Source organism: Vavraia culicis, assembly GCF_000192795.1.
Source record: "Vavraia culicis subsp. floridensis unplaced genomic scaffold supercont1.61, whole genome shotgun sequence".
Lineage (NCBI taxonomy): Eukaryota > Fungi > Microsporidia > Pleistophoridae > Vavraia > Vavraia culicis.
In genome coordinates this window covers 1-22,399 of record NW_007360664.1, presented here as the reverse complement: position 1 = coordinate 22,399, position 22,399 = coordinate 1, and the positions used below count along the sequence as shown (strand labels likewise).

At 39.1% G+C, this 22,399-nt stretch overlaps 10 protein-coding genes across 10 annotated transcripts; 2 read left to right on the top strand and 8 right to left on the bottom strand.

The window, feature by feature from the left end:
* Positions 1 to 168: 168 nt before the first annotated feature.
* VCUG_02412 (uncharacterized protein) lies at positions 169 to 1,237 on the bottom strand (the record flags this gene model as incomplete). The annotated part of the gene is made up of 1 exon (XM_008077229.1): positions 169 to 1,237. The coding sequence occupies one exon, from the start codon at positions 1,235 to 1,237 to the stop codon at positions 212 to 214; it is 1,026 nt and encodes a 341-aa protein (XP_008075420.1). The 3' UTR covers positions 169 to 211.
* A 426-nt stretch (positions 1,238 to 1,663) lies between these two features.
* Positions 1,664 to 2,080, top strand: VCUG_02411 (uncharacterized protein). Its single transcript, XM_008077228.1, has one exon. The coding sequence runs from the start codon at positions 1,670 to 1,672 to the stop codon at positions 2,036 to 2,038; it is 369 nt and encodes a 122-aa protein (XP_008075419.1). The 5' UTR covers positions 1,664 to 1,669; the 3' UTR covers positions 2,039 to 2,080.
* A 410-nt stretch (positions 2,081 to 2,490) lies between these two features.
* Positions 2,491 to 3,112, top strand: VCUG_02410 (uncharacterized protein; the record flags this gene model as incomplete). Its single annotated transcript, XM_008077227.1, has 1 exon — positions 2,491 to 3,112. One exon carries the CDS (start codon positions 2,491 to 2,493, stop codon positions 3,058 to 3,060), a length of 570 nt encoding a protein of 189 aa, XP_008075418.1. The 3' UTR covers positions 3,061 to 3,112.
* A 65-nt stretch (positions 3,113 to 3,177) lies between these two features.
* VCUG_02409 (uncharacterized protein) lies at positions 3,178 to 4,764 on the bottom strand. Its single transcript, XM_008077226.1, has one exon. It carries the CDS (start codon positions 4,708 to 4,710, stop codon positions 3,406 to 3,408), a length of 1,305 nt encoding a protein of 434 aa, XP_008075417.1. The 5' UTR covers positions 4,711 to 4,764; the 3' UTR covers positions 3,178 to 3,405.
* Positions 4,765 to 5,962: 1,198 nt separating this feature from the next.
* VCUG_02408 (uncharacterized protein) lies at positions 5,963 to 6,899 on the bottom strand (the record flags this gene model as incomplete). The annotated part of the gene is made up of 1 exon (XM_008077225.1): positions 5,963 to 6,899. One exon carries the CDS (start codon positions 6,897 to 6,899, stop codon positions 6,444 to 6,446), a length of 456 nt encoding a protein of 151 aa, XP_008075416.1. The 3' UTR covers positions 5,963 to 6,443.
* Positions 6,900 to 8,235: 1,336 nt separating this feature from the next.
* On the bottom strand, positions 8,236 to 9,252 carry VCUG_02407 (uncharacterized protein). Its single transcript, XM_008077224.1, has one exon. It carries the CDS (start codon positions 9,221 to 9,223, stop codon positions 8,780 to 8,782), a length of 444 nt encoding a protein of 147 aa, XP_008075415.1. The 5' UTR covers positions 9,224 to 9,252; the 3' UTR covers positions 8,236 to 8,779.
* A 2,094-nt stretch (positions 9,253 to 11,346) lies between these two features.
* On the bottom strand, positions 11,347 to 11,819 carry VCUG_02406 (uncharacterized protein; the record flags this gene model as incomplete). Its single annotated transcript, XM_008077223.1, has 1 exon — positions 11,347 to 11,819. One exon carries the CDS (start codon positions 11,817 to 11,819, stop codon positions 11,376 to 11,378), a length of 444 nt encoding a protein of 147 aa, XP_008075414.1. The 3' UTR covers positions 11,347 to 11,375.
* A 2,231-nt stretch (positions 11,820 to 14,050) lies between these two features.
* On the bottom strand, positions 14,051 to 15,129 carry VCUG_02405 (uncharacterized protein). Its single transcript, XM_008077222.1, has one exon. The coding sequence runs from the start codon at positions 14,994 to 14,996 to the stop codon at positions 14,556 to 14,558; it is 441 nt and encodes a 146-aa protein (XP_008075413.1). The 5' UTR covers positions 14,997 to 15,129; the 3' UTR covers positions 14,051 to 14,555.
* Positions 15,130 to 16,613: 1,484 nt separating this feature from the next.
* VCUG_02404 (uncharacterized protein) lies at positions 16,614 to 17,132 on the bottom strand (the record flags this gene model as incomplete). Its single annotated transcript, XM_008077221.1, has 1 exon — positions 16,614 to 17,132. The coding sequence occupies one exon, from the start codon at positions 17,130 to 17,132 to the stop codon at positions 16,614 to 16,616; it is 519 nt and encodes a 172-aa protein (XP_008075412.1).
* Positions 17,133 to 17,621: 489 nt separating this feature from the next.
* Positions 17,622 to 20,972, bottom strand: VCUG_02403 (AGC/DMPK protein kinase; the record flags this gene model as incomplete). Its single annotated transcript, XM_008077220.1, has 1 exon — positions 17,622 to 20,972. One exon carries the CDS (start codon positions 20,970 to 20,972, stop codon positions 17,622 to 17,624), a length of 3,351 nt encoding a protein of 1,116 aa, XP_008075411.1.
* Positions 20,973 to 22,399: the final 1,427 nt, after the last annotated feature.

Sequence of the window (22,399 nt, the reverse complement as noted above, 5' to 3'; positions counted from 1 at the left end):
GTGAAATTTCCAATACATTAAATGGTTGCTCACAGATATTGTTAAAGCCTTATAAATTGTTCGATACCACGCTGCTGGAGTAGTTGTGGTTGATTGCCCCATAGCGGCGAGATATTACAAACATGTACGACGATGTGTACCGATTGGTCACTAACCTTTTTTGTGGCAGAGGTTATAAAATACTTTTATTGATCTAAGCATTTCATTCGCGCTAGCAGTTATTCCCTTCTTTGAGTTTCTCAAAATATTCTATCAACTGTTTCACCCGCCCTTGAAACATTTTCAGCTCGTCCAGGCTCATTTCTGATTTCATAAAAGTCATGCTTTCAGATGCTTTTGTTGTGGTACCAGAGACAGCCTTTTTACCATCTCTGGCATTTTTTGTGCTTTTCTTCTTGGGTGTAAAGGACGAAAAAAAGCTTTTGAACGTTGTTGCGAGCGTCTCATCGTGCTTCTTTCTGATTTTCTTAGGAATATTTGGTTTGGATGTCTTTTTTTGTGCAAAGGAGTGCTGTGATGGTGCATTGACATGGAGCCCAGTTTTCTTTTCAAATGGTATTTGTTTCAAGACAATGCTTGGTCCTGCCGAGTGATCAAAAATATGATTCGCTGGTGGATCATTGACGACAGGACCGATGCTGTTTTCCACTGCCCTTGGTTCATTGCCCATTACGGATGCACATACATCCCCACCAAGCATCTTATCACCGTCGGCCTGTTCAACATCTACTATTTCTGCACTGCCTTCTTCGTTCTTTCCTCGCCTCAGGAATCTGAACTCGTTGTTTGCTTCTCTCATTTCGTTTTCATCGATGTCTAAGACAACCTCAGTACCATAAAATTCATTTATCTTCATCGTGCTGCTCTTGTCAATTGGAATTTCGCTTAGTTTTCTTTCGCGCGTTGCAGCCCGTAGTTTCTCTTGTGTGATCTTTCTTGCGTCCTTGGCATTTTTATCAGAAGTTTTCACGTGACCGCTTTTTGTATTCTCATTCGTCATATCGGCGTCTTTCCTTTCCCTTTTTATATTTGTTACACAACCTAAAACTTGTTGTGATTTTTTCGGGTTATTCAGTTTCAATAGGTTCTTTCCTGTTTTAATAATATAACGTTCTTCAAATATGGTAAAAACAACCAACAGATATCGCAAATGCATTTGAATAGCCGATAGCACATGGTGGTTAGGAACTACGTGACCCTGGATTGAAGAATGAAAAATGTTTGAAAATAGTATCATAGACAATAAAGTGGCAGAAATTCTCGAACAATCACTATGAAATGTCTCAATTCAATAAATTGAGGTTATGAAAAAGAGCAGAGACCCGTCATTACGCGCAATCAATAAATCCTCTTTGCAAGACATCAATGCATTCCGGCTTACATCTACGAATGAACGCGCCGGTAGACGGACAAAAATTGATGATAGAAATGAACAAATCTGCGTGCATCCCGGCTTCTCTTAATTTTATAAAAGTTAAAGTTTCTGCCGAAGTCTCGAAAACGAAAACCTTTTAAAAGCAACTCAAAGAGCATAGGTTGCTATTTTACAAATCATCCAAGCCCCTGCTGTACCATGCCGTATCTTTCCGCATGTCCAGTCACTACGGCAAGTACCGATTTGATCCACCCATTTCAATACCATTTTACGATTTAGCCCCGTTCACACGAAATGACCAAAATTGTTAAAAATTTTCCGGTGGAGTACCAAAAAATAGAAAAGGACATAAATGCGCTCAACAGGACCAACATATTCCAATACGTCCATGAACGATCTCGTCTTATATACACGAAGTACAGAAATGGTGAGATCACATCCTCGCTCTACTCGTTTCTATGCAAGAACCAATACGTGGACGTGCCGCTGACAATTTATTGGCAGAAACAAGGATATGAGAGCTTGTGCTGCATACTTTGTGTATATTCCGAGGACAAGAGCAAAGAAAAGGTGTGTATTTGCAGAGTGCCGCAGCGTAATCTGGAGCATGAGAAGATTGTTGAATGCAGCGTGTGTAGATGCATGGGTTGCGGTGGATATTGACGGAGAACTGCGTTGTAAGATGAATAAAGCACTTGATTAACAACCACAGCTGATAACAGAGACAAAAGTAATGCGCTGAATGGGCACCTTGTCGGATTGGTGGTTTGTAATCGTTAAATTGATCAAGCATACCTGTAATTTTGACAATTTTCCCTCACTCACAGATTTGAGCCAAAGCGTGTATCTTAGGAGGGAACACACGCCGGCCCTGCTAGAATAGTAAGTATGTTTTGCGTCTCATCCTTATCAGAAACATACTTTATCATGGTGCGGAACCAATCACAGCAACCATACAACACCTATAAGTGTTATGCCGGCTATTCCTTCGCCGCATTAAACGAGTGCAACTGCACACCCGTGCTCCAATCGATTTTAGATCAGTTTCTTCGTTCATCACAGCTCTACGCTCCTTTAAATCCTCAAAATCTCGTTTTTTCCCATACCCCGAAAAAATGTCGTCCTCCTGCTTGTACTTCCTTCTCGGCACCTTACACGTTCTTTTACTGCGCTACAACACCCCCTGCACAACGGTGCTTTCTCTCTGTACGCTTCTTCTTTTCCTTTACATTTATACGTCAAATACTTTAAAACTCGAGATGCGCATCAAAGAACACGACTTGCTGTACTTTGTGTTTGCACAAGTTTTAGAGCACTATTTTGTGCAGAGCTACCTGAGATACAGGGTTTTTAGCATACTAGGCGGGCTGATTACCATTGCTGGGGTTGCCGCGTTTGTCTATTCCCTGCTGTCGTGTAAAATGAATAACACAAACACGCCGTTCACCGGTCTTTTCTCTGTTGTAAGACATCCATTGCACTCTTCCTTGCTTGTTTTTATGGCTGGGTCCTGTGTGTATCTATCATCGTTTGTTTCTCTTGCCGTTCTTGTGTGGTACCTCAAAAAAAATGCGCAGTCCTTTTCTGCTCTGGACGAGATTTATAAGGATCATGAGGAGTACCTGAGAGGTGTCCCCAGCGGTATTCCCTTCATGGTCACGGAGACGAAAGAGAAGAAGGATTAAGACTTGAATGCTGTGAAGAGACAGAGACACGAATAAAAGTTATTTACCTAAATACAACACACATACTTTTTTCTTTGGTTTCTAACACCTCATCTTGTATGTTTTCTTAGAAATTGTCAACTTTAGTTGCTATTTTTACATGATTAGGCCTGATCACGTTCGTGTCCGTTTTATCAACCTACTTCGATGGAAAGGACACCCTTAAATCCTGTCGTTCACGAGGATGTAAACAACTGCTACCGATACATAGTAGTAAAACATGGCTCAAGACCCGCAAATGAGCATGTGGCGGGACATACGTTGGATCGCGTACAGATAAAACTATGCTAACATGTAAGCCAACCTTTATTCAAACGAAAAGACGATGCCTTCTTCGTTAAGCTTGTTAACGAGTTCAGTATCGTAAAAAAGCATGGCTGGTGTGACAACACCGCCATCACACAGCGTAAGCTTTTTTGAGTTAGTAATCCGGTCATGAAGAAGGATCGCGCACTCCACCATGCAAATGGGTGTGGTTTTATATCCTGGATCAGGTCCTCTGACGGACAAGTGTTCCATTTGACGCCCAGAATGCTCGCCATTTTGCGCTGCTGCACTATCCGCTGTCTGGTAATAGCCATATAAATTCATTTCAAATGACGATTTGTCGATTTCCTCCCTCGTTAGCCCGTGCTTCACCCGTCCACAGGTAAAAAACCCTGGATACTTCAGAAGAATGTTTCTTCCAAGCTCCGATCTTGCCATCCAGAAAATGAGCGTAAAGAAAAACATGAAAACTATAACGCCAAACAGTCCACCAACCTCCATGTAAATATAGAAATCTACAATGGGCATGTCGTTGATCTCATAAAATGCCTTCTGACTGCGTGTTACGACAGAATGATCGGTGCCCATGAATATTACACAATAGCATTTCCTTTCCTTGCTGTAAATTATTTTGCTTGGTGTCTTGGAACGCCTACCTTCGCGTGCACTTTGTTTTGGCTTGTTAAAATGGCTCGCAAGTCCATGGACAAGCGATTCAAAAGTAGCAAAATTGCACTTCACATCCTTGAATTTCAGGAAATTATAAATACTTACACCGTGCATATTAGGCACGCTGTTATTGATGGTTTTCAAAATATCAGCTCCCTTTACATTATTTGAGTCATCTGCTTGCCTTTTATCAGTATCCCTTTGGTTCGTTCCATCTCCAACTTGCTTATCATTTTTTAGCTTGCTCTCAATTCTTCTCTTTAACATGTCAAACGAAATATCGCAGGGCACTGAGTCGAACCCGCAGCAGTTTAGAATGTACACGTTCTGTTCCTTAGCCTTCTCACCAAACTTCTTTATGATATTGTTGATGAACGTTGTTTCACCCGTTATATCCACGTAATGGCAGTTGTTGTCAATGCAGGATTCAACTACAGCCTCCCCGCACCGTATGTACGGCCCAGCGCAGTTTAGGAGTACGACGGACTTACTTGTAATGATTTCCAGGTTATCTGTATCGCACTGTATCACGGGGTAATTCTGCGGATTATGCTGTATTTTTGAGGGCGTGCGTGCTGACAGGGCGATACGTAACGGATACTTCTGTAGATGCGATATTATGTGTCGTGCGGTAAAGCCACTGGCTCCGTAAACTGTGATATCATATTCCTTCATAAGGGTAAGAAAATTTCTTGGGTTAATGGGCCTTGGAAAGCGTACTTAGAGAGAAATAAGATTAGGTTTTCAGCGACCTGCTGCTGGATACACGTTTAACACGAAAAAAGGCTAGGGTTGTTTTACACGACTATCCGCGTAGCTGCGAGATTGTCCTTGGCATTTATGCAAAGACGGTTTTCATTTTATTATAAATCAGAACCAGAAATGAAATGCTGTCCAACATAAACTTTTTATTTTACCATTTGTATAAAAGTACGTCTAAATTAGTGATAAATTCGCTGGTTCCGGAACCCGTTTGATAATTTGTACACTAACGAGCACTCTGTATCGCTGATATAAATCAAAAAATATGTTTCTGTAGCTGTAATAGGATGTGCAGAGTACATTTTTGCGCTTTAAAACGAAGTAAAACCGTATTTTCAGCTAAATTTCTTGGTTTTGCTGATTTAATCTAATAAATTTATCTAAAAATATTCGTAATTAAGAAACTTGTTTTGACATTATTTATTAACAACTCAACATTATTGGCGCTAAACATGACACGACCCTAAACAAAATGGTATTGTATTATTAATGGTAGAAAACTGTTAAACTGTAGGAATAATATCAATTTCGAATGATCTCAGCTCTGGCGTATTGATGATTAACCCTATCGTGCATGTAAGACACTGCCACTCCACCTAATCGTTGCAAGTATTTGCATCTATTTCTAGTGGACAGTATATTTTGTAAATTCATATTTGCAGCAATTTGTTTGGTAATAAAGCCGTGAACATATCCTCTAAGAGAATTATCATACGATCATTTGTAATTTCTTGTTTAGAACAAGGTAATATCTGTGGTTCTAATTAATATTTGAAGCTCGGGCTCACTTCTTGGCAATATAGATATGCTAGATTATATACGAATTGATGATACAACTAATATTACAAAATATAGCCGTTTTTCAAATGTAGATTAGCTTGTGACGTAAATTTGAATATGCAAGTTATTCGATTGCTTGATTAGCGGTCAGAACTGTAAATTTTAATGGATAACATGTCAATTTTTAGTCTGTAAAAGTCGCTCGACTGGTTGACATGCTGCTGATTTAATCTGATGCTGCAAACTAGAAAAGTATTACACGAAATTAAGTGGTACATGTGTCTCAATGTAAGAGATTCGGTCTATCCAACCTACCATTGTATCGGATAATGTATATTGGCAAAACAAGTGCGTATCACCTGATTTGTGAAACAGTAAAAAGTCTTGTAGTTACATCAGGGTTTATTCAGTCCACATCACGAACTCAATCTATTGATACACACCAAGAACTTTTTTGAGCCCTTTGCCGAAGTTTCGTTCGTCTAAATACAAAAAAACAAGAAGTACTACCAATGTAACTATTTTGAAGCCTATTGTCAGGAAAATTGTTCAAATTAGAAAGAAATAACTTACGCTCTTTTTGGAACTTCATGAAGACTGACCATGATGAGTTCAAAGATCGTTGTGATTAGCTTTGTGCCCACAAGAACATACTGTATTTTTCTGGCCCAAGATATTTCAGTGTGTTTGAAAGTCTGGAACCAGATGAAGCTAATAACACGTAGGGATACTTGAATAGCAAACAGAGTCACCTTAAAAGGTATCTGAGTCAACGGCAATATGCTTTTTAAAATGCCAAAAATAATGTAGAGCTTGAAAAACACTATAGTATTTTCTCTAACCTCAATTAAAAAAGTTAACTTACCCTATTCACTTCTAATTAGAAAAATTGACTTACCTATTATTTCCTGACGCCCGCCTATTTTTTTGTAGTAGTACCATGAGAATTCGTAGAAAAAATCCCTAAATTTCATAAGAAACAATACACCATGGAGTACTATTATTGCAATAAGCACCATTTGACATGCCAGAGATATGTTGTTGTGGTGTGTTATGTTCAGAAGATTGACCGAGAGTGTGTATGCATATAAAAATGGATATATACACATCTGATAGATATTCCGTGTTATAATAGCTTCTGTTAGGAAGAAATTTCCGAGGATTAGTGAGGCACCATAAACCGTAAATGGATAATCCGGAATTACTGTGGGTATGAAGTAGACATTGATTCCATACAGTGATATTTCCAGCAACGTGAATATCGAGAATATGTATATGATGCCAATTTTCGAATTGTAAATGTTGCCGGTCTTCAGAGGCATTATCAGGGACACGACTCTTTCAATTATTATATGTATGTAAGACAATGATCAACTGTTTTATTAATCAGTTAAGGTGTGTAATTAACAAATCATGTTTAATTTTCTTGTTTATGAGATTATTGATTGCAAATGGCGAATAAATCATGATTTATTTTCAATCACAGAATTCTTATCAAATCGGTAATGCATGTCTGCCCGCCTGCCAAAGTTTATTTTTAGAAAAACCTTGCCTATGCCACAGAAACATAGCCCTCATGTTGGTGGTCCGTGTGCACACACTGGTTCTCGACCAACAGGTCCTTCGGGATAGGAAATATATTCATCTAACCAAAGATGAACAAACGACGACAACTGGCATCCATAACGTGTAGTATTGCACGGTTTTATATGTGGCAATCTCAACTGTATCTCCTGCACACAATAAATCGATTAATCAGTTAATTACATGATTTAGTCATTTAATTCAGAAATGAATGCGCACAACTTGCCATGACTGCATTCCAATCAATTTATTGGCAGTATGCTGTTCATGTTTAATTTGTTGTATAAGCTTTTCCATCAAGTTTGCCGCACGACTCACAGCTTCGACCAATGCTAAAAGTTTGCCCCTGCCACATCGTTGTAGACGAAAACGCATGTTGTCACACAAATTTTGGCGTTGATAAAATGCTGGCAATAAAATTTACTTCAAGCACCTACTACCCGATACTCCACTAAGATTGCCAATTCAATTGACCAAAAGGAAACTTTTAATTAAAGCAAGCGAGCAAAAAGCTTGTTGAACTTTTTTCACTGAGTATACGTCTGTTTGCCTTCTTATAATGCACGTAAAAGCTTACTTTTCTGGTTCGTATGGACTGACTGAGCCGCTGGCTCTTGATTCAGGCTCCAATCTGGTGAAGCAGCTCACACAAAAACTTTGCGCACGTTTTCATAATAGCAGACGTGTGAACATAAACCGCAGTGGCGATCCTAACGCACCAACTGCAGCTTACATGACATTACTCTCCAACTGTTCGCCAGATGCACAAAACCGCTTGTGCCAAAATACGATCATTTTCGTCTAATTTGTATATTTCCAGCCTAATTAATTGAAACGATTTTTAAGTTTTGCACTCATTTTGTAATTGAACCGATGCATTTCGATGAAACCCGTAAACTTACCTGCTTGACACACCAACGAATCTCAAATGCCGGTTTTAACAAAACCGTGAGCCGTGATTGGTGTCAATCAAAATTTAAGTGTCCACGGGTTAGTAAAGCAAGAGTATAACGTGCTTACTCAAACATAAGCGAGAACCGGTTTAGAATGCTTTATGTGATAGATTATCGTACAGGATAATACCGATCATTTCAAAGATGCAATTAAATGCTTAAGCACGTTCAAATAATCACTTGCTCTTTATTCATCCATTCTCACGTATTTATCAATGATCTCCTTTCAAGAATATCCTTGAGACCACTCCCAAAATAGCATTCGTCTTTCACCAATATAACAGAGAATATCGCACAGACTACTATCTTAAACCCGCTTGTTACGTATATTATGCGAGAATTAGAAATTAAACTTACCTTTCAATATCCACATCGATAATTCCGTAAATAATAATGTCCAACGCAGCAAGTACAAACTCCCAAACAATAAGAATGTAAAGTATTTTACGTGCGATTTTGCTCTCTTCATCTTTGAACGTCTGAAAATTGACGTAGATTAGCAGTTCGCAGACGATGTGCATGACATAAATTCCTCGACCGTATGACACCCTGAACAGCGGAATGAAGTTGTTTATGATACTGTAGAATATGTAGAGTCTAAACACGACGATTACTTGCTGTCTGATCTAAATTAATATTGTAACTTACCTTATTTGCTTCTAAAATTAGAAAATCGACTTACCATTCACTCGTGAGCTTGGACCCAGTTTTTTGAAAGAGTACCAACTAAATTCCAATCTTAGCCGGTTGAAAGCATAGCACAAAACGAGTCCCCTCAGTACCAGTACACCGGTATGTGCCATTTTGAATACAAAATACAGTCCTAAAGCCGAAGAGCTGTTCAAAAAGGTTATGGCAAACGTGTAGCAGTACAGAATAGGATATGTGCATATTTGTACGATATTTTTCGTGATAATTCCCTGCAGTAGGAAAAAGTTCCCCAATAGAAGCGTTGCACCGTGCACCAGGAATGTGGATTTATGTGTCGACTCGCGAGAAAAGTACACGGCCATACCAAAAAATGTGATCTCCAAAATCACAAACACACAAAATATAGTGGCATATGCTATGTTTCTTTGTTCTTCTATTGGCGATTCACTGTTTATCATGTTCTGTAGCGGTGCGTGTCTGATTATATAAATACTTACTAATTAATAATAATGTTACCAAATTAACGTGGATTAATATCTTTGAGCAATGATAAACAACATGATACATTAAAACCTTACACAGACCGGATAAATCTAGAAAAACGAATTTAATAATCCCGCGTATAGGAATAATACTATGGATTAAGCGTTTCTGAACGCTGCTATTAAACATAAACGTCATCATTAATTGATTATTCTAAACAAGTTAGAGTGGTGTAAAAAATACGAATTTGCGTTTTGTGTACAACTTTTTACCAACAACGGTAGTTTCGGTGCGATTCTATTTAAATGTTTTATTGCTTGATTAATACGAGGTGGCCCAGGTGCATTCAATAGGAGGGTTTTCAATCTATCATTTGATAAATAAAACACGAAACTATGGTCTAGGTACCAAGTTCATACCACTGCCGTTTAAGAAAAATTAACCAGTCTTGCAAACTATCTAGCCCTTAAAGTATTATTCATTCTAATTTATGTCTGCTGATTGCTTTTTAAGGGCCAATATGGTGCCTTATCTAATCAAAAAGGCTTTCTTATACGCCCATGTCTTTTAAACCATCGCATACGGTATCCCGAGCTTTTTTACAATCAAAGATACTGTGTAATTCATTTCTGCTCTGTTCGATGACCCAGCTAGCGCATGTTGATGCAAACAACGCGATGACTTGTTGGTGTCAGCTCTTAAGTACCAGTTTCACGGTATTGCAGGAATCAAATGAAACTGAAAGCCGCTCTTGGTAGGTGGGCTGAATGTAGATTATCTAACCAATCGGTATGCCTTTATAACGGAGCAAGTGTAAGCTGCTTTGAGAGTACAATGAGCAAAACTACAATGCTTATCAGTAGTCCTTTGGACGAGTGATTTACTCTGTGAACCAAGGGTTTCTCGGGCCATAGTGGGGCTCTCGTTGTGCCAGACAAGTTTGTGTGAAATCATAATTAAACAGCCTTTCAAAAAGATGAAATTCGATGTTGAAAGATTGGCGTCAGGTGTTTTAGATTACAAACGACGTTTCGTACTTCACAAAAGAGGAACTTAAACCGTTAAAAGCTTATACCTGGTAATAATGGTTAAGGCTCTTATGGTTCAGATGATTCACACCTGTTTGAGAATACAATGCAACGAAAAGGGATTGGTATGCTTTGGTCAAAACCTGAATCGTGTATATACTATGGCTTTACGGTTTAAATTGCTTAGACTCTGAATGACCTCGAAATAAATACAGATCGACACGATATCTCTAACAAATAGACAGGTGCTACTCGAATTGGTAGATATTGACGCTGTTATGAATAGAGACCGGGTTTTAAATCAGAGAGATACCGGCTAATCCAAAAATATTAATTTAACCTTTAGCAGCACTATTTTCGTTCTAACGCATGTTTTTAACCACTTATCCAGGTTTAGAAATATTTCAGATGGATTTATAGCTTTAATTTAGCAATAAATACTAATGAATTAATCTGTTACTCAGCGAGAGATTATGGGACTTATCGTAAAAAACATCCGGTCAAGCGGTAGAGTTGACAATGAAAATGCTTGTGATGTGGCTGAGCGATTGATTTCTGAGCGCTGAAATCAACTGCAATAAGCTAATCATTACGGTGTTAATTTTAGCGATTTATTTGTTCATTGCGCCCTCTTTACTAGCTTAACTGCGACTTTTTGAAAAGAACTTCCTTCAGGCCACTGCCAAATCTACGCTCATCTCTGACCAACATGACAGAGAGCATCCCGATAACCAACAGCTTGAACCCGCTACTAACGTATACCATACAAATAAATTAGAAAATATACTTACTATTCAAGAGGAGCATCGGAAAGTCCGTAAATGACACAGTCTATTATGGTCAATATGAATTCAATCATAATCAACGTGTACAGTACTTTTCGTGCGATGTAGCTCTCCTCGTTTTTAAACGTTTGAAAATTGAAATAAATTAAAAATTCGAAAACAATGTGCAAGGTATACATTATCCTGCCATGTGGCATAATGAGCATGGGCAGGAATGTGTTCACGATGCTATAAAACATGTAGAGTCTGAAAACGACTAAGGTTTTTTGTCTGATCTAAATTAGTAATGCAACTTACCTTATTTGCCTCTAAAATTAGAAAATATACTTACCGATTATCTGTGGACTTGTTCCCAATCTTTTAAAAGAGTGCCATGCAAACTCCAATCTAAGGCGATTAAACACATGGAACACAAAAAATCCTCTTAGCACGAATACGCCTACTTGTGCAATTTTAAACGCAAAATACAGTCCTATACCCTTAAAATCGCTTATGAAAATGTTGGCCAGTGTGTAAAAATATATTATGGGATACAAACTTATTTGTGCGAAATTCTTGATAATAATTCCTTCGACCAAAAAGAAGTTGCCCAAAAGACTCGCCGATCCATGCAGCAGATACACCGATTTAAATTGCACGTTTGTCGTGAAAAACACCGCCATTCCAAAAAAGGTCACCTCAAGGACCAATAGCACGCAGAACACCATAACATATGACATCTGTTTTTTCTCGTTCGTAACATTTCCTTCGTTCATCATGCAGTTGTTCTCATAGTTTCTGCTCAGCTTATATACATCCAGAAACTGATAATAATTCTTTAATTAAATTTAGCAGATGAATTTAACAAATTTGTAAGGAGTGATAAATTTGGATGATATATTAGAGTAGATGCAGTTAAAACGAGTAATTATGAATAAAGCACATGTTTTTACACCGAAAACCGCCTATACATTTTGAAACATTTTTCTTACCTTTTGGTAGTATAACTAAACATTTATACAGCAATTCGATCTAACTAGCGATCCAACTTGGTTTAATAAACGAGAAAACTGATCTTACGCCATAAAAACTTTTACATCAGATCACTTTTCTGCATCTCTGATCTCGAACAAATAGTGCGATAATATTATGCAGCACACCCAGTGTAGTTGGTGTTAGAAGCAACAGATATCGATATCAGTGCGCACTCCGTTTAAATATGGACATTCAAGCAGCTCATATATGGTTTTGCACAAAAATTTTGGTGTTAATTGAATATTTCATCTATCTTCCAAATAAAGGCATATTTGTATCTCTCGACACAATGTAAAATTTTTATTGAACTCAGTATAACCATGGCAGCTAGTGTATTTTCTAGGCTTTGGCTTCACTTCGTATATTTTTTGTTATTTAGCTGGACTCGTAACAGTAAAATTTCGTAACCATGGCTGTGAGATGTGGTTTATGTTTTTTCTCAGTCGTTTTTATTGACATAACCTGGATAGATTGAAGGGAACGGCATGTTAAATTGTAAAGTAAGCGTAAATAAAGATATAATGGCCTTTTAACAGTATCAATCCATTTCACCCGTAAGACATTGAACAAGTTATTTTCAGCCTATCTCAATAAACAAATCTGCAGTTGTATTGTTAATTTAGCATAGAATAAAGGAAATAAATAAAAATAGCACACTTTTGCCACATTTATGGCCAACACATCATAAAAAGGAAGTTTGAACAAGAATATGCATCGCACAGGTAAATCACTAAAGATAAATTTCAACACTGAATTCCTGCTAGCATCTGTATTTGGTTCTTCATCCACTCGTTGCGATCAAAAATATTTGATCTGCAAATTATCACAAATTTTTCTACGAACAAATAAATGAAAATTGATGTTATGCAGTGCTTGCTACACCAAAAAATAGCAAAAAGATGTTATGCAGTGCTTGCTACACCAAAAAATAGCAAAAATTTTTCCTATACATGGCCAAAATGCTGAATCGCACAAAAACTATTTATGTTACATCTAAACAATACATGCGATTAAACAGTTTTCAGTGGTTTTTATATTCTGACGGCTCAATCCAAGCCACGCATTTAATTGACTAGTGGACTAAACGGCACCATTTACAAGCCTTCAAACAATTTTACGATCGAACTTGTGGCCAGCAACAGCACCAACTATTTTTATCTGCTAGAGCTGAACAAACATCCTTGCTCTGTACGCTAATTATCATTTTCTGTGTCATTGCCCACCCCAACCTCCAAATATCTAACCGTGCTGTATTGCTGGTTCATTCGGGACAAACATGAAAAATGGATGAAATGTGAGTAAAAAGTTACGACAGCCTTGTAAGCACGAATCGATCCCTTAGAAATAAAGTGATACCTTTGTTAACGTTTATAACCGTAACTTGCTCGTAAGCGTTCTAGTTCTGCTACCCCGATTCCTATTTTAGGACTGTGTTTGTAGCAAGCTCTAAGCGTGACTCTGCAGTTTCATTATTATTCTTTTTGTAAATTATTTTCTCAACAACGGATAAAAACAGTCTCGTCGCGGGTATCAAACGATCTGAATAGCATTTATTCCTCCGTTGGTATCGGCAGTTTACACCAGTAAGAACACGCATATCGATTCAAGTTATGGGCGGTTTAGCTAAATATCCCTGTTGTCAGTGTACGAGACACTTTACCTAGTATTGACAAAAACAGGCCGTTATTGAGCACCTATGATTCAGGTAAATCACAATTTGTTGATGAATAGCAACGATGTAGTCATCGATATTCACCGATTGGGAAGAAGATTTTATTCAAGGTTGGCGTAGGCAGCAGCAACCCTGATAATTATTATGATGCAATGAATGTTCCTTGCTCACCGTACGATTCTCAGCAATGTTTAGATACGACATTACGCTAAAATAATTTAACTAAACAAACTTGTATGCGCTCTTTATACATGATCAACACAAGAATATGTTTTATGTGTACTAAACTATAAAACGTGTTTTTGTTACACAAAAGCTTTAATGGAAGCACTTCTTACTCCTCTTTCTCCAACCGCTCATATTCCATCTATAGCACGTACTCCTTCAGACCGGCCCCGAAATTCTGCTCATCATCGATAAGAATGAATAAAAATAGCAAAGTTGTCAGTATTTTAAATCCATTTGTCAGAAATATTAAACAAATTAGAAAATGCACCTACGGTTTCAGCTCATCACCATGGTAAATGTAGACAAGTGTGTCTATTACTGTGATTATAACTTCAGCAGCGATCAACATGTACAATATTCTATACATTACACGGTTCTCTTCATGTTTGTATGTCTGGTATATGATGTAGATTGATACTTTGCAAAAGATATGCAACGTAAAAAGGACCCTACCATACTTCATCACCAATAGCGGAAGAAATGATTTTATGATCCCGAACAGTATGTACAGTTTGAAGATAACTATGACTTGTTGCCTGGTCAAAATTAAATATGTGACTTACCTTATTAGCTTCTTAAATTAGAAAATGAACTTACCAATCAATTCTGTGCTTGGGCCAAGTTTTTTGAAAGAATACCAAACAAATACCTGCCTTATTTTTCGGAACAGTATGCACACCATCAATCCTCTCAATAACAATGTTCCCACGACTGCTGTTCGGAAAGCCAGAGAGAGACCGGGTTCTTTTGCTTCGCCAAGAAAGGCCGAGGAGAGTGTATAAGCGTATATTATCGCGTACAAATATATGTGATTAGGATTTTTCAACATGATGGCCTCGATCAGGAACAAATTACCAAGAAGAAGCGTTGATCCCTTGACCGTGTATAGTGAATTGCGTTTCATATTTGACTCAAAGTACAGTGACAGGCCAAAGAACACTATTTCGACGAGGGACTGTATGCAGAACAACGTAATGTACACCATCCGTTCCTTTACGCTGATAAGATGCTCTGTTTTCATTGTGCCCAAGAGCGATTCAACCTTTTATAAATTGCCAAAATTGATTAAACCGAAATTCATAAATGTGTGATAAATGAGGTATTCAATCGATAAATTGGCACGTTTATATCCAAGCACCGTATCAAATATTGACAGATTGGTATGATCAGCATTTGTCTTAGTTCGATGTCCCCTGGAGGGGATATAACGCAATGCTCACAACTTTATTTTGATTTGTGTGCTATTCCTTTGCGTTCCACTATCAGCCGCAGGTTTTATGCCACGGTTAGCGGTAAATCTGCAAATTATTTGTTTGAGCGCGTATTTCTGTGCTACGCCTCAGCTAATAACCATGCATGCTTCTATTTTGGTGGTACGTCCGGATGGAAGTATGTTTAACGATTTAATTTAACACCAACCTATCCTTAAATGTGCATACTGTTCAATTAAAACAGAATGTAACCACAAAAGTGTTTATGGGCATAGGCGCTTGTACCATGGTATGGATGCTTTTCCATACGCTTTATGATCATTTACCAGCAGCAGCAATTGAACATGAAAGTCCAATGAGCCGAACAAAGGCGTGTCAGATAATCACCAATACCTTACATCATGTCTTATTTTAATATATCACCAATATATTTCAATTTTCAGGAAATATTAGGTACTTAATTAACAAATAAATATTTATTTAGAATATTTCTCGTCTCTAACGATATTATACCAAAAAACAGTGCATTATGAGCTTGTGCCTTACCATTCTGTGATATGAGAGGTAATACACCTGCAATAAGAACATTCATACCTCTTTTCAGAAAGTACTTCAATTTATCACTTAACCACCACAACGCTCAACAATAAACAATTCAAACTTTGCCTGCTAAAAGCACTTTTTTCATCTCAATAAATATTTTAAATTTATTTGCACTCAACAACACTTCCTTTCTTCTTCTCAAGAATGTATTTCTTCCTTATTACGTAGAGGTATAGCACAGCTACGTTTTACCGTTCCTCAACACACAGAGATGGCGCCAAGCGTTGTTCTGCAAGTGAGGTGTGACTGAGATAGCAAGTAAATTTATTTTTATCATCGTTCAAAGCTGCAAATAATGTTTTCCGCTTTCTTACGTTTATTTCGGTACTCAGTACACATCAGGATCACTTCTCAGTGCTTCACGTACTTAATTGATTGTTAAATGGATGTAGAGAACTTGTGATGGGATTCAATTGTGTTCCTTAAGACAGAGCTGTAACAGGAATATTGAATGGAAGAAAAAAGGAAAAATAAAATGAAGAGATGGTTAGAGTAAAGATACAATCAATTTGTGGAAAAGTACGAATGTTGGTGCGTATTGATATGTTAACAAGTGCTGTGCTTGTTGCTTAAGAAGGTTTCTTTATTTAATGTTGATATAGCGGATTGATTCGAACAGTTGTAGTGTTGATGAGTTGAAACGTACGAGCTGAAACGTACGAACTGAAGTACGAACTGAAACGTACGAGCTGAAGTACGAGCTGAAACGTACGAGCTGAAACGTACGAACAAAGGTGCAAACACCATTAAAACACATAAAAATACAAAAACACAAAAGCAATGAAACACCCAAAATAATTTATCAACGGTACACCACCTTCATTCTACCGTCTTTTATTCTTTCTCCCAACCTTAAAGTTATACCCACTATCTTTAACCACCTCTTCCTTCTTCCCCTTAAAATTCATTCTCGTCCCCATTTTACCTCTATCTTCATTTTTTCTCTTCCCTTTGTTGTTCACCGCCAGCCCTCCACTCTCCAACCTATCCCGTGATATGAACCGATTATCCTCCACATAGAAATGCTTACCATCCTTCAATCCTTTTACACTGCAGTACATCTCATCCAACTTACCAAATATTTCATCAACCGTGCCTACACCCCTCTCGGCATACACTTTCGTGTTGGGATACGGCACGTCCTTCGTGACCAGTTTGAGCACCAGAAGATCATCCATTTTGTGTGTGAGCGTGCCTAATATGATTTTTTGAGCGTTTGTAAATTTTCGCTTCGTTAAATGAGGTGATGAACGCATGGGGGCTAAAACAAAAATTTTGGTGTACCAACGTAAAGACGTTTTGTCAACGGTACGAAAGCACAACGACAACGGTACGAAGATCATCGAACAACGTGTTTAATACCAACACATACGGCGAACGTATCAAGGATATGTCACAAGTTCATTACCGGACCGTTACACCGGTGTATCGTATTTGTATCCAAGCATAGTTCGTAGTACGGCACATCAAACGTGGTAATTGCACCCTTCTCTTTCGCTGTTCTCGTATATCAAGGGTGAAGCGGACAGCAATGGACCAACACCGTTTAGTACGCTTGTACGGTAAGGTATGTACAAATCATAAAGAAAGCATCAGCACTTGCCGCTCACGGAGCGTGCCATACAGCAATACTCCATTCAAATACTGAAACAAAGTATTTTTGTCATTCACTGCGTAGATCACCTGCATACCTGTGGAAATGAGGTATTTTACCGGTACAAGCATGGCGTAAGGGGTGGTATGATGGGAAGTGTGATATGGTGTAAGGTGCCAATACGGCAGGGCACAGCATAGTACAGTGGAGCGTTAGTACCACAGTCCAATCCCTGCAATCACACGTCTTTCTTTAAAATCTTGACTAAACGCTCTGCTTCCTCAAAGTTCCTCATCTCAACCATAAAACTCCTTCCCTTCTTCACAGACTTGCACATATCGCACGACATTGCCAACATGTAACACTGCCTATGCACCGTTATACCACACTGCTCACACGCAAGACTGATGCTGTAATGGGGCTCATCACAGAAATTGCAGTAACCGCTCAGTCCCTTTTCGTGCACGAATACGTGGCCGTCATAGAATACGACACCCTCACGGGATGTACCCTCTTCTTGCGTACCGCTTTCATCTGCATTCTCAATTTCTGCCTCGAGGTACTTTATTTTCCTGAGAGACCCTTCAAGCTGCGTCTTTGTTCTCTCTAACATCCTACCCGTATGCATCGCACTCAGCCTCTCTATCGAGGCGTACAGCCTCTTCTCCTTGCGCAGTTCTTCTAAGAGCTGTGACCGTGAGCGTGTGTGCACCGCTGAAGAGGTGCTCTCCTCAATAAACACCAATTTTACAACGTTCTTTCTCTTATAACGCAGCTTCTCGGATTTGCTCAGATTGGCACTTACGCTGTTGCTCAGGTTTTCCACGATATCAAGCAAATACAGCTGATTCTTCTCGATCCTTAGCAGTGTCTTTTCTCCATTAATCCTAATCTTGAACGTAATGTCAATCTCGCCCCTCGCTCTCAACCGTTTTATCTCGGCTTTGTGCCGTAGTATCTCTTTTTCCAGTTTCTTCCTTATCGTTACCTCGGTGGTGTTCATCAGTTCTATTTCCTTCTTTTCCTGCTCACGCACCTTCAGCAACTTCTTCATCGTACGTATCTCCTTGTTCATCCTGTTGTACAACGATACAATGTCAATGTCATGGAGCGTAATTCTTATGTTGTTTATCATCGTGTTGATATAGTAATTAAAATCAAGCATTTTCTCTTTCATCCCTGCAACCTTCCTTTCGTAGCACATTTTATCACCATCCATTTGCGCAATACGTCCCTTCAATTCGTTGTTGTTCCTGAGCAGCCTTTCAACCTCACTCTCCAGCTCAATCATGCGCTCCGTCTTTATAAGCACGCTGTCCTTGAACCGAGTACATCTCGGCAATTTCGCCTCTAACGAATACTTTTTGTCTTCCTGCTCGTCCCTTGTCCTATGCACCCTTTCATTCTCCACTTTTCTTTTACATCCTGAATCGATCAAATTCACCTCAACTCCCTCCTTACACCCCGTGCTAAAGGAACGGACACCCACAGCGCATGTACCTGTCGCTGAATAACCTCTTACCTTGCTATTCGAGGTACTATCGGAGAGAGCACCATTTTTTTGTTCAGTACCACGTGTGTGTCTGTCTTTGACAAAACGTTCATTGATATCATTCCGCCCCTCTTCTCCCTGAACAGAATTGACATCGCTGTGATGCTCACAACCAACCGAATGCATGCTTATCCTTTCCAATTCCCCTCTCTTCACCATCTCTGTGAGCACCCCATTTCTCAACTGTAAATCCTCGTACTCCTCCCTGTACCTGATTAATTCCTTGTTAGCACTCGCCAGTGCTCTGTAACCCTCTTTAAATGCATCAAGTGCCCGAAATTTCTCTGTCATGTTTTTTATTTTTTCATTATAAACGCTCAAATCGATGTTCTTGAGGGTGCTCAGCATCGTGTTTATCACCCCTGTTTTTTCCTTCAGCACGTTATTTTCACTGATGAGCTCATCACATCTCTTTGTGAGAGCATCACATGTCAATAAATCGCTACAAGCCACCATATGGGTGCTGCTACCCTCGTTCCTTCTGGCGTGCTCGCTCATACTGTCCAACACGGCCCCATTCAAAGCTTTTAAATCATTTTTATGGACAGCACTGGTTTCATCCCCAGCACTCTTCGACATGTTTACACAGTCATCACTGTTGTACGATTCTTTACCGGTTAGCACTTCATTTTTACCGCATTCGCTGCATTTTAACATTTTCACCACCGCTGATTGATCTGAGCCTGTGTAAGCGTAATATGTCGTGCTTACTTGACCAATACGTGTGTCCTGATCAGCACCTCTAGCGCTAGTGTCTTTGCCATCATTAATTTTTTGATCTTTCAATCCCTGGTCAACATTTGTGCAATCACGCAATCCCGTACCCTCGCCCAATCTACCATCTAAACCTTTACTATCAATCTTTTCGGAGGAACCCTTAATCATACCGGTAACCATCTTGTCTTTCATACGCACCTCAAAGCCATCAAAACACGGATCGTAACTAAACCCTACAAATTCACACGTATGTTCAATCTCTTCCCCTTCCAAATGCACGGTCTCGCCCTCAGTGCTCACCTCAGGTACGAATGACGGTTTAAGACCACCTGCATATTCATCAAAATTAACGCCAGCAAAGAACGGGTGCTCCTTGCACTGCTGTACATCGATACGTTCCGCCTTGTACCGCAGAAGGCGGTCTACCAGATCACCAAGCACACCCGTGCACCTTTCGTATTTTATGTCTTTGATGTTGTTCTGTGTCTCAGAGAGCGTGGCTGCGTAGAAAGGTGTTTCATCATGCTTCAGCTCGTAAAGCACAACACCGTACGCCCACATATCCACTTCGATGCCCTGTTCGTTCGTAAAGCACTCGGGTGCGATGTAATCGGGGGTTCCTACCATTATTTCCGATCGGTTGGCTGAGCATGTGCTACCTGAGGAACGTGCGCTGCTCCCGGTCAACTTTCTGCTGCGCATGCTGCGCATCACCGTGCCTTCGTTTATGCGCTCATCCGCGTCTTTTATGCGGCAGCATGAACCGAAATCAGCCAATTTTACACACCCATTCCTGTCCAAGAAAATATTCTCGGGCTTGATGTCCCTGTGCACGTATCCCAATTTATGCAACTCCTCGATTGCTAGAAGAATACCTGTCGCATAAAAGCGCAGCTCATGCTCGTCCCTGACCGGCACCCTTTCAAGCAGCTCGCATGGATAGAAATCCATAAGAAAGAAGATGCTGTGCTCGTTTTGAAATGAGCAGTGCATGAACACGAGGTACTGCGCATCACGCGCACTTTTGAGTGCAGCCTTTTCGTTCTCGAACAGTGCGAGGTGGGGCATGTCGATAACCACCTGCTTCTTGATCACCTTTAGGGCATAGTAGCGTTGTGATTGATGGCTCTGCACCAGGTAAACGCTGCCGTATCCGCCCTTGGCAATGCCGCGTACTAACAGGAAATTGTGCAGACTTAGACGGCTCCTGCATAGCTGTGCAATTTCATTCGGTATTCGTGTGCCGTAGCTCACTAGCTCAGCACAATCTAAAAGATAGTTTAGGTCAATTTTTGAATTTTCGCGCTCGTCTCTCGTCATAGCTCTAATAAGGGTTAATTTTTGTTTATGCGAAAACATAATTAATCAACCTTTTATGCACGGCATGATAGGCGTGCCTTTACAGTGCTATCCATGTAGGAGCGTAATTTATCACGTTCGTGCATTTCTTTCCATCTGCGCACACAATTTGCCCCCATTGTTTATGCATAAACATAATTCATTACCGCCTTACCATCTACGGCATGAACATGCCCTGGTACTTTCTGTTAGATCACACTTAATAAACAATTAAAATTTATAAATTTACCTGCCACCGCATATACCGAATCAAATTTAATTTTGGTGCATAAAACAGCATACAACACCATACCTGCACATAATTCACCGTACCTTGAAATATGCAAGTATTCGTGAGTGTGTGTATTGCCCATGCCATAAATGGAATTATTAATCTTTACTTTATATCCGTGCATAAACATTAAAAATACATTTATTCATTTCATTCGCATGAACAGATCACGCTTGTAAAGCACTCTGCGTATAAAAGGGCTTAGCATGATTGTGTATGCTCTATAACAGCATGGTTCGTACACCGGCCGTACCTTTTACCTCAGCTCGTTTTTGGTCTGCAATGTATTTCATGAAGCGTAACCATTTTGGTGCTGCCCGAGTGCGGAATTGAGCTAAATTAGTTTAATATACAAAACCGTGTTCTTTACCTTCACTGCTACAAATAGTACCTGATCTGGCATATTTCTCATATTTTGCATTTGCCTAATATTGCGTAATTAATGCGCAGTACTGCTCCCTCTGACAAGCATGGACACTGAGCGTGAACAGACTGATTAAACACTTTGACGTGGATTGAAATGATAAGAACACTTAAAAGTGATAAAGGAGCATTAACAGGGTGGAAAAAAGTAACTGAGGAGTAAGTCAAGTCTAAAAATAGGTAATACAACAGTGTTAAGGTATATTGTTCAATTCTATGAACGGATTGCGGACGAAGAGAAGAAGTTATAAGGAACAAAATGCGTTTAAATTACTGACTAACTGACCCAATCAGCTTCCGAGTTGTCTTTTTATTTATATGATGATAGTGTTTCTTTGGTAAAGCGCTAAAAGATATCAACGGGATAAAGCACAGTTCAACAGATTATAAAATATTATACCTTGTGTAAAATCAAAAATTTATACTTCATATTTTTAGCGAGGTAACGAGTTAGAGACTGATACTTAGTTCGTTTCTTTTCAGACACGCTCATTCATCATACAACATTGAAATTACGTGGTTATCAAACGGAAATTAGCTTTTCACCTCTATCAAAAATAAAAAATGAATGGGAGCGGCATATCAATCAATGAGATAGTAGGGAAAATGAATGCTATTTGATAAATAATTTAACTTTGTTCCATTTTATAAGTAGAGACAGCGCAAGTAGTCGGTCAGAAAAGAAGATTATAGT

What these genes read in the sequence shown, in the direction of transcription:
- VCUG_02411 (XM_008077228.1), top strand. Translation starts at nt 1,670, where the DNA reads ATGACCAAAATTGTTAAAAATTTTCCGGTGGAGTACCAAAAAATAGAA.
- VCUG_02405 (XM_008077222.1), bottom strand. Translation starts at nt 14,996, where the DNA reads ATGAAAACAGAGCATCTTATCAGCGTAAAGGAACGGATGGTGTACATT.
- VCUG_02409 (XM_008077226.1), bottom strand. Translation starts at nt 4,710, where the DNA reads ATGAAGGAATATGATATCACAGTTTACGGAGCCAGTGGCTTTACCGCA.
- VCUG_02407 (XM_008077224.1), bottom strand. Translation starts at nt 9,223, where the DNA reads ATGATAAACAGTGAATCGCCAATAGAAGAACAAAGAAACATAGCATAT.